The 11,575-nt window shown below is 38.0% G+C and overlaps 1 protein-coding gene across 1 annotated transcript in view; it reads right to left on the minus strand.

The window, feature by feature from the left end:
* gfra1b (gdnf family receptor alpha 1b) overlaps positions 1 to 11,270 on the minus strand; it is a 28,975-nt gene extending 17,705 nt beyond the window's left edge. Inside the window, exons 1-3 of the mRNA XM_008436696.2 lie at positions 10,658 to 11,270; positions 10,105 to 10,413; positions 7,172 to 7,255 (exon numbers count right to left, since the gene is read on the minus strand). Of these exons, the coding sequence (XP_008434918.1) occupies positions 7,172 to 7,255; positions 10,105 to 10,413; positions 10,658 to 10,694 (430 nt within the window). The 5' untranslated portion in view covers positions 10,695 to 11,270. The remainder of the gene's footprint in view (positions 1 to 7,171; positions 7,256 to 10,104; positions 10,414 to 10,657) is intronic.
* Positions 11,271 to 11,575: the final 305 nt, after the last annotated feature.

The following is an 11,575-nucleotide window of genomic DNA, read 5'->3' on the forward strand; positions in this document are numbered from 1 at the left end:
GACCGAGCTTCTCTCTGTAAGGGAGAGCCCAGCCACCCTATGGAGAAAACCCATTTCAGACGCTTGTATCCGTGATCTTGTTCTTTTGGTCATGACCCAAAGCTCATGACCATAGATGAGGGTGGGAAAGTAGGGAGGCATTCACCAAAAAAAAACAAAAGACCTCGTGAAGATGCGATTGGAAGCTGATAAATAAGCTCCACTGAAATAAGACCTGCACCATGACTTGGAAGAAGCCATGTCTCCAAAAGTAAGTAAGAAAAAGCCATTTTTTCCATGCCAACCGTGAAATACACAGGTAGCAACATCTTATTTTTCTCTTCAAGAAACTGGTGCTCTTCTCAAAATAGATGACGTCATGAGAAAAGAACACCAAGTGCAAATATTATTGAAGTAACATCTCAAGACATTTAGCTTTGGATAAGCAGGCCACCAATTCTGCTATAAAGCGGCTTAAGCAGAACGAGGTTTATGTTTTTGGAGTGGTCCTCACCAAGTCTTAATGTGTCTGATAGGAACGTGGGGGCAGGGCTAAACATGCGGGCTGCAAGTCTGACTCTGTCTGGCAAAATGGGCGGAAATCTCAACAAACTATTGTGCGAAACTTGTGGAAGGATATCCAAAACCACAAGATATCTTGTTTACATTTGGCCACAAGCCATGTAGGGGGACACGGCAAACGTGTAGCTCAGTGGGAAGAGCAGTTGTCAGACAAACAGAAGGCCGTGAATTTGATTCCACCCCCACCCTTCCTTTGAAGTGTCCTTGAGCAGGATACATGACTCTAAGCTATTAATCCATACATTTGTAAATGAGTTACTGTGTGAAACTGTGTTGTGTGATATGGATAGAAAATGCAAAATGTGTGCTGTAATTTTTTTTTCCATTTGGAAGAAAGGGATCTGGTCAGATAAAATCAAAATTGAACATTTTTGGATACATGTAAACCGCTTTGTGAACAGCTTTGGGGACAGCAGCACCAGTAAAGCTGGTCAGATTTAATGGGAAAATGAATGGAGTTAAACGCAGGGAAGTTCTGAAAGAAAAACGGTTGGATGCTGCGAATGACTTGAGACTTGGGTAGGGATTTACATCCCCAAGTGACAGGAGCAGTAAACATAAAGCTAGACCTACAACGGAGTGGCTCAGATCAAAGCTTACATGTGTGTTATAATGGTCCTGTGTCCATTTGCTGCAAGACTTTAATCTGACTGGGCAATTTGGCAAATAAGATGGAACAAATATGAGGAACTGATTAAGATTTTCCCCACATAAATATGTGTATGCTTGCCAAAAATATTATTGTGCGTTCCTTACAGCCAACAGCACTTTGGTTTTGCGTTTCTAAGCCCTGGTTAGCCAATAACTGCATTTCCAATGAGTGCATACCCACTTGGCTTGCCGTACTCAGCCTGTCATGGCTCGGCCATCAGGTACATTCATCTTGGTGAGGAATTTCTGTTTTTCAAGCCATTTAACTGAGCCTTCGTCTTCCAGCACCATTTATTTATGTCGGACTGAAAGTCAGTGAGCCAGTATGCAAATGTGCGAGTGTGTGTGTGTGCAAGCTGAAGTTGATGTTAAAAATTGCATTTGCTAAATAATGTTCTTGGCGTGACTTATTTTAAGTAGTCAGTTTTGCTTAAATTAACTCAGTTTTGCGCGTTAGCTCATGGTGAGCTCTTGGAAAAGCAAATTCTGCGTTCTAATACGTTTTTGGATTGCAGAGCACAATTTGAGCTGAATCCTCTGGAGTATTTGGCAGGTGAAAACATTGGCTTCATACAAGCAGCACGATGTCCTCCAGTGTTTGAAATTTCAGCTCTGGTGTTAAAACATCAGAGCGTGCACACCAGTTGTTTTCTACCTCTGAGGCTCATTTAACTTTTCCTAATATTGAAGTGAGAAAAGAGGTACGAATCAGGAAAATGATCCGTAAAATACTAAACTAATGTTCTACTTGTGTTCGTATGCACATTGGACCAGCATAAAAATCTCATGCTTTGGAAGATAAATGTGTTTGGGAGATAAAACTAGAAAAATCCAGGTTATTTTAGAGATGCTTGCTGGAAAGATAATCAAGCCGAGCTTAATTTATTGCTCTGTAACTCAGACTACTGATGAAATATGAACTAAGCACCGTAGTTCATGATTGGGTCAAAATCTGTGATTTCCTCAAGGAGAAAACTGCATTTTTGTCTCTATTGAAATTGGATTTAAAAAGGTAATCCATTTAAATGTAACAAATGAGTGAAGAAATACATAATTTGCTCTCATGTCTATGAAAAATGTAATATAACAAGTTTAAATCCACTTAAGTTAGCTCATTTTAGCATCATGTAAGAATCAAAACCCTGTTTTCCAATGATGATTTTATTTATTAAGGTGAAAAACAACAAGCCATATGTTATAAGATTATTTTTATCCATCCACACTGGAGGGCTTCTGAGAATGATTGTTATCTTGGGAGTCATGCCACAGCATCTGAGTTGGATTTATACCCGGGTTTTGACTAGGCCATTCCGAGACTTTCATTTAGATTTTTTGAATCATTCAAAGATGAAGCAGCCGGTCTGCTTCAGATAAAAAGCAAAGCAGAGTGAGACCTCCATGTTTGACTGTAGGTGATGTTGGTTTCCAAAATGTTGTGCACCATTTTGTTTTCTTTTAGAGTTGAATCAAGAACACTGAGCTTCACTGAGGTTAGAAATGTGTTTTTAACCCTTTCATGCATGAATTATGATCCTTTGTGTCAGAATTTTTTTCCATTTTTTAAATTTTCTTAAGGCATTAAAAAAAAAGGTAGGAAAAAAAATTTGTAAAAAAAAAAGTATAATATTCTTTTTAGGTGATCAATTGTAATTTCCTTTAAAAATACAAAGTTGTTATTTGAAAAATACATCAGTAGTATTGTTCTTTAGAGGTTATCTATTTTTTTTTACCTGCCAGAGTCGTCTACAGCAGAAGGAGGGACCGGATCGGTTGGCATGCTTTTTGTCTGTCGGCCATATTGGATTTAACAAAAAATTATTTCTTGCATTTGCAGCTGATGGCCAGTAGTTGATAGTGTATTTTATGACGCATTAGTGTCCACTTCAGTGGTCTGTGTGCATTTATAACATAAAAATCCAAAAGAAGCACAAGAAAGTGGCTTTTAGACAGCTGTCCACTGCAGTGACCACTATGCATGAAAGGGTTAATGGCTTCTTTTGTAACTTCCTGGATAAGTTAGGAAAAAATGTGAGCGTACTAAGAAGGTTTACTACTTCTATGTTCCATGTTTCTTTCTTTAATGGATCTCATTGTTGTTCACCCCCTTTTTTTAATTCTTTCCTGTATGATACATGCATTACCTTTTTCTATCAACCATTCTTGATTTTCTTTCGATTGGGGTATGATGAATTGCCTTATTTTAATAGATTTTCTTTTTACCTGCTTCATGCTGTCAGACAGGTTCTGTTTAGGTGATTTCATTATCTACTTGTCTGGCTGTAAAGAGGTTTAGATCTGGATAATGAAGATAAACAACGAAATGTGGTCTATCACAGTTGTCTCATAATTTAAAGAGCCTGATTTTAAATTTAGTTTGATGATCTGAAACACTTAACAGTGACAGTAAAAACATGTGAATTTCCCACCAAGGCAGGTTTCAGTTGTGCACATGTGACATCTTTTAGTAGAAACTTCAACCACAACCGTCCGTCGGTTCATGTATTGTATTACGTGACTGAAGGGCAGCTTTACAGATTGATTGTGTTTATTGATTTTTTAAAAGATACAGCATTTCATTTCATCTGTTCCTGGAAACCATGCTTGTAGTTAGTGGTTTGGGTTTCAAGCCTGCTGGTCTGAATTATTAATGTGATGATTACACGACACCCAAAGTAGGGGAAAAAACCCCCACAAATTCAAATTTTACACTTCTAGAAGATTGCTTTTACTTTTAATATATATTTTTATGTATAACTACAGTAATACTTTCATTTAGTCGTAGGTTAATATTACAATTGAAATAATTGGTCACTTCCTGGCATCTTGGCTTACCAGTGTCTTATATAATTGTTTTGAAACTACAACCATTTTCTGTTAGACCATTCCTTAATGAGATTAAACTCAGAAAACAACCATGTTTTTAAAGCAGAACAGCCCCTCCCCTACCTGTTGCTGTGTCTACCTCTCAGCAGGCTAAAAGAAAACTACTGCACTTTTCCCTCACAAAAAAGACAAATTGAGGTGTTTAGAAATATTTATTTTCTCAAAATTTCCATATATGACTTGTTAACTAAACTAGAGTCAACCATTAGAACTGTAGTTTGGATATAGCAAGCTACATGCTAATGCTAATATATGTGTTGTAGCATCTTAAGATAAAACCTGCATTCATGAACAGCAAATATACATTCCTCAATGCCAATCCTATGTTTTTTTGGTAAATAATATCTAACTTCTGTTTCCCAATATAATTAATAAAGACAAGTAAAGTTTTAACCATGTCCATTGCAAGAGTGTTTGGGGTCAGAAAAAATGTCAAGTTTGTGAAAATCGGGATTAAAAAAAAAGAAAATTAGTTGTTAGAAAGGAACCTTAATTACATATACAGATTCTGCCTTTTAATGGGGATTTCACTTTTTGAAAACAACATGAATAGTATAATGTAATGCTTAATTGTTCATACCTAATTGTTGATTTAAGTGTGCGACACAGTACTTTCTTTTCAACTAATTTTGGAGAAACGGAGCAAGGAGTAATAGTCGAAGCACCTAGAGCCTTTGTTTTACTGAAGGATGCTTAACGACAACCATCAAGTCAATAACTCAGCTCTATCTTGAGTCATATGTGCATTATTTTATGCTTGGCTTCGTTTCAGGCAGGAATGAGGTCACTTACGGTTAATGGACTTGTGATATCTAACCCATTAGGTGAATTATGTTTTTTTTTTCTTTCTCAGGCCGCTGTGGCTGTTTACACAGCTACAAGTTAAAATTGCTGCTCATCTTCAGCTACGTAACGTCATAGCTTATAATGCTCATATAATATAGGTAATACATGTGATTTTTTTCTGTGATGACACATAATAATGCTGATAAGTTACCCTGTCAGACTTACATATTCTCAGTCACTGACTTTGATGGAATAGCACATTAGTCGTGTATCAAGTTTCCAAATGATCTCTTGATCAGGATTTCAGCATTTCTCATTTCTTCAGTGGAATAATTCCAGTTTTATGCAGCCAGATGCCTCATCTAAGCTACTTCAGGCATATAATGGTGCAGTGAAAACTGTGTAGTGAAAGTGTTACATTAATATAGATTATTGATGTCTCTTGGTCATATTTTCTGTAAACCTTGAACAGTTTTAACAATATTTTCATCTTTCTGATTTCAGCATTTACATAGCCTTGAATTTTTTTTCCCGTTTTATGTTTTTAAAACAAAAGCGTCAACATATTTTATTGCAATTTTATATGTCAAACCGTCACAAAGTACTGCGTGATTGTAAAGCAGGAGAAAAATATTGCATTGCTTTGATTGTTAGAGCCAAAACCTGGTCGTTTAGGTACATTGGCAGGCCAAGCAAGTAGAACATTAATCAGAGAAAGAGAAAGCCAAGATGTTGAAAGAACGATCTGAAACGTGTGAAAGCAGCTGCTCTGTCTGTCTGGTCAGATGAGACACAAGTCTAACTTTTTTCACCTACATGCAAAATAGAATATGTTGTGGAAAATAAAATAAAATCTGCCTGGACAACCCCTCTTAACCCTTTCATGCATAGTGGTCACTGCAGTGGACAGCTGTCTAAAAGCCATTTTCTTGTGCTTCTGGTGGATTTTTACATTATAAATGCACACAGACCACTGAACTGGACACTAATGCATCATAAAATACACTATCAACTACTGGCCATCAGCTGCAAATGCAAGAAATTATTTTGGTTAAATCCAATATGGCCGACAGACAAAAAAGCATGCCACCCGACCCGGTCCCTCCTTCTGCTGTAGATGACTCTGGCAGGTAAAAAATGAGCAGAAATGTCAGTTTCAGAATTTGAAAAGCTAGTAGACGTAATCCAAAAGACTTGCCTCTATAATTGCACATTTTCTTCCATTTTACAACTATGTCTTAAGTTGTTTTTCTATGACACCAAAAACCTATTAAAAAAATACATTAATGTTTGTGGACGTAACGTGAAAAATATATAACGTTCAAAGGAATATTTCTTTTGGCAGGCACCAGACCTCCTCATCATTTCAGCATTTTTCCAGGAGAGTAATGTGGATCTTAATAATGTTTTCTCCACTCTGTGTTTGAAACACATTAAGACACTCAGTCATTGTATGCTGAGCAGAGTGACTCTAATATGGCAAGTTGGTTCTGCCACAGCGAGAGCCAGAAACAGCAGGAGGCAGAGCACAAGAAACAACAAAAAAAACAAGAGAAAAAAAAAAGCCAAATGTTTTTTCCACCGAAATAGTGGCTGGCCAGTTCAGCAGATGCATTCCTCCAGCCAGAAAGCCCAACGCTGTGAAGTGCCAAAGGGTTCTGCACATGTCACAAAGCTCTTCCTCTATCATTGCAACTGAATGCAGACAGATGGCTAATTGCTCCTCTGCGAAACTAAATATGGGCTTGCCTAAGTGTATGCTCACAAGTCCACCGTTGATGGCTGTGGACATGTATGACATTTATATTTTCACAAAAGCAAACAAGCCTTTTTTTTTTTCTTCTTTTTTTTTTAATCCAGGGATTCAGCTCTAACAGGTTCCTGGAACTCAGACGCATCGGACTCAGCTCTAAAAGGATGATTATTTCACAACTAGCAGATAAATGCGGTGTTCAGCATTAGCGCCATGACAGCAGAAAAACACGCAGGCCTCTCATCATCGCTTCGAGGGCAGGAACTCAAATATACTAAATTATTCTGCTTTGTGTACCATGGGTCACAGTGGCAGATAAAAGCTTTTGTGATGGATAATGGGCATTGAAAGCTACAGCCTGAAAACTAGACGGCGATAGAAAAAAGAGCGGTTGTCAGAAACGGTGACGGATGTGCTGCAGTGATGTGGTGTCTTATACAGAGTGCAACTGAGAAATACCAGGGATATAAACAGTGACTTAACTCTGCACAAACTGAGACCTTTAGGAGGTTAAAAAAAAAAAAAACAACCTCTTACCAGCTATGATGGGAGCCAAGCGGAAGATGTCTGAGAGCCGGCTATTGACTGGTTCATATGGAGAGTATTCCAGTAAATCGTTACCTGCAGAACGAAACAGATTGTTAACACTGTGTGCTTAAAATTGCATGTGTGTGTGTGAGACAGAGAGACAGAGTGTGTTTGTCTTAATGGCATAATGGGGCCTTGTCATTACTTTCATCCTGTGGGGACGTCGGTGTCTTTGGAAATGAAAGTGGATTCCCTACGGTTTTGACAAGTAACTTATCATTTCGTATGCAACCAAAATGAAGCACGATTCTGTTAATTTTATCGTCCACGTATCAGTGAAGCAGTATTTTGCTTAATATATGGAGGGACTGACAACTATTGAACACTTCAAAGGTTTTTTTTTTTGCTGTTTGCATAAAAATCACACCAGGCATTGGTAAAAACCCAAATAAGACAAAACAAATGATTCCAGAAATGTAATTATGTGTAATGAATGGAATATCACAGGGAATAAATATTAGGAACATGAAGAGAAGAGGCAACAAAAATGTATGAAATTACCTGAAATCTGTAGAACATAGTTCTGCTTCCTCCTATTAAGTTTATTATTGCATAAGAAGCAACTCATGATGGTTAAAAGTCAAGAGTTCTCTATAGAGCTTCACGACCGTATTGCTGCAAAATACAGCGATGGCACTGGCTACAGACATATTTTCATTTCACCATGAACTAGCCTTGACCAGATGTTTATTGCTGGAAATTTGTCAAAGGATTCAAAAGCATTATAATCGAAATATTTCTCCAAGACACAAGGCCCACATGTAGAGCTTTTGGAGATGTGTACTTCATGAAGAAATGCACACAGCTGCAAAAGCTTCTATGCACACTAACTGCTTAATAGTTTCCTGCAAATTATTTACAGAAATAAATGGAACATGTCAGTGACGTTTGGTCAGATGAGACCAGAATTTAACTCTCTGAATGTTATTAACAGAGTCTGGGAGGAGATTGTACTTCAAATAAAATAATATAATAAAGTATTAATAGAAAACTGACTCTCTTATGTAGGTATGATCTTTAAATTTTGTAATTTTTTTTCGCATTACAGAATGTTACAGTCATTGACTTGCTTGCACAGCTTTTCTTAGTCCTCAACTTTAGATTGAGCATTAAAAATGTACATTAACACAATTCACACATCAAAATCCAGCTTGTGTAGATGTTTGGTCCGACCTCTACACAACAGTATAACCTCATGCATCATTACATGTCAGTATGTGTGAAGCTTATGCTACTTTGATATAATGCGTATGAGAAAATATGAAAAAGCTGACTCTGAATTCAAAAGCTGAAAATGCAGATGTGTGTTGCTGCAATTTGAGTCACTCGTTACTTTTTGAAATACAAAATATCAACTTGAAACGAGCTGAACGAGGAACAGTTTGACTTTATTTTTAAAATAATGCCATAAAATTACAGGCAAAGAGAAAAAATGACCTTGTTTCCCTATGTTCCAACACCCAACATACCTCAACCTTTACTTGCAAAGTGTATGCTCCTCATATAGAGCAGGGTTCATGCTTTGACCTCATACGTAATAAAAAAAAATGACCCCAATAATTATTTAGCTTAATCAAAAAAAGGACCTGATTGCACTGTGTTACCAACGCATAAAGTTTTGTATATGTTTACAACAAATATTTCAAGCAAATTCCTGAGAAAACAAAAAAAGCTATTGAAGCTGCTGTCATATTTACATATTTAAATTGAAGTTCTTCTTTAAGTTTGTCTTTTGTTGTTATAAAAACAAATAAAACTTAAAAAAAGGAAGCAGCTTGAATAGTACAGCACACAAAAGACATACTAAGGTCAGACTGTTGCAGTTGTTTCTGGAGCGATACATTTAGGGTAATGATAATAAAACTGTCTAACTGTAAGATAACCCAACATCCTGAGGCCACTCCAGCTTATGAAGGCAAGCATGACTTCATATGACGCGCTCTCAAGTCATTACATTTCCACTCTTGCGGGGTACTGTGTGGGTCATTTCCAGTGTCTCAGTATGATTCTGGCAGCTGATGAAATCGCAACCATGACACATGAATATGTCCTTCTTGTCAAGGTTGGTGTTGGACACTGGTGGAGTCGTTCCTGCCCTCAGATTTAAGTATTTTATAAGCTGCCAGAATGGACTGAAAGGTGTCAGTTTATTTACATTTCCAACGTACAGCTCTGGAAAAACAAAGTGAAGAGCCCACTGCACTGGACCCCAGTGAAAACCTCCTGGCTATTCCACCAAATAATGATTTCTGAACTCTTCCTGAGTTAAAACATTAATATTATTGTCTCTAAATGAATATGAACTTGTTTTGTTTGCACTGAGGTCTGAAAGGGCTGCATCTTTTTGGATATTTTGACCATTTGTCATTTTCTGCTAATAAACACTAAATCTTTGCTTGGAATTTCAGAGACATGTTGTCAGTAGTTCATGGAATAAAAGAACAATGTTCGTTTTACTCTAATTAACACATATAAAAAGCAAAATGAGGGAAACTGATCATTTTAAATGGGTGGATGTTGCTATTCATTCTTCTAGCTCGGAAAAGCAAGTTGGTGTCCAAAAGTAATGCTGCAGAATTTAATATTGAATACATTTCCCTCTCATTTCCCTGATGTGTTTACCACCGTTAGCGTCTCAGTCAGAGCATTTCTGCCACCTCCACTCCATTCTGGTAGGACGTCTTCCTCAAAACCTAATTCATTTAGGCGAGTCAAACCTGAGCTTCATTATTCTACAATGAACAGAGATTTTTACAAACAAAGTCTGACAGTCAGTAAACGTTGGTTTCATTTGCTATTTAGATTTAGACCCAACTCTGAACTGAATTATTCATTGTATTTGTGCATATATGTATATATCTAACCTTCAGTTTAAATCTCACCTTGTAAACTCTGAAATATGCTCCAAAAAATCCGGAGGCAGTTCTTCTCCTTCTTCATGCCTCTCCTGCACCTGCAGTTGTACAGGGAGCTCTGCTTCATGGCATCTATGGCGCTGCGGCACTCGCCCTGCGCCTCGGGACCGGTGACCGCGCTGAAGTTGCTCTCCCTCCCCGCCACGCACTGCCTCATCACCCGGTACTTGGTGCTGCAGGAGTACTCCCTCAGACAATGCTCGCTGGCCTTCACACAGTCCAGACGGGCTGCGCGGGAGGCTGCGCCGCCGTCACCTTTCAAGGTGACCACCGAATCTGAGAGTCGGGGGAAACTCAAGTGAGGTTTGTGAATAAATGGAAACCTTTAGACTGTTTTACGCGCGCCAGCGCTTGGAAAGGGAAATTAATGACGGCGTAAAATAGACAGTGAGCGCTACAAACTTGATCAGTCGTAACACACACACAAAAAATGGATTTACAGCGAGAAAATGAAGTTAAATCAATCTGATGCAGTTTATGGAAATGTTATAAGTCTAAAGAAAAAAAAAAAACTACTTACCCCAAATGGATAAAATAAAGACAAAAGTTAAAATCATTGCGCTTTTTGGATATTTTTTCAGGATCTAATCAACTGTTGCTGGAATTAAATTAAACTGTGAGAAGAACTTGTCAGATCGATCCACTTTCCGTCTGGTTGCAGCTCAGGTATGTTGAAATGACGACGCATTGTGTTACATCCGACAGGGACAATCCAGATTCTGGAATAAAACCATCGCCTTGTGAATCCGTCGGAGGTTTTTTGTTTGTTTGTTTGTTTCCTGCAAAGCCCTCAGAACAAGTAGCCTAAGTCGTGAATCAGCGCTGACTGACTGCTCCGCTGCTGTGCCGTCTGCTCTGACTCTGAGCAGCCGAGGCGCGAGTTGCGCATGAGGACAAACTTTCTGAAAAGCACAACAGCGAAAAGAGTCGCTGCTCTAAGCATTTAGTGGAATTTAATGAAGGTTCGGAGAAAGTTGGATTTGTCCATCAATGCGCTTAATTTATATCCCAACATCTGAAAAAGTAAAAAAAATTAATAAAATAAGATAAAAAGTCCTCCCATGCAGAGCAGGTGAAGAGACAAAGTAGTGACACTCTTTGATCCGGACCGTCCTCCACTCTGAGGGGAAACTGAAGGGATCGAGATGTGCTACCCATGAGGTGTGTGACGTCATGCGTCTTTCCGCGGACTGATCGTGATAAATCCTTTAGCATCCGGATTTAAAAGAACATCAGGACTCGATCGACTTAATTTTGTATGTGAGGAATGTTGGATTATTTTATTAATTCAGTTCAAAACGTGAATGTCAAATGGATTCAGTTCACAGAGTAATATCTTTCAAACGTTTATTTCTGTCCAGTTTGATTGCTAAAGCTTGTAGCTTCAACAAAAACCCAAAATTCAGTTTTTCTGACTCTGGAATATAACAAAGTTAAT

Source organism: Poecilia reticulata, linkage group LG19 (assembly GCF_000633615.1).
Source record: "Poecilia reticulata strain Guanapo linkage group LG19, Guppy_female_1.0+MT, whole genome shotgun sequence".
Classification (NCBI taxonomy): domain Eukaryota; kingdom Metazoa; phylum Chordata; class Actinopteri; order Cyprinodontiformes; family Poeciliidae; genus Poecilia; species Poecilia reticulata.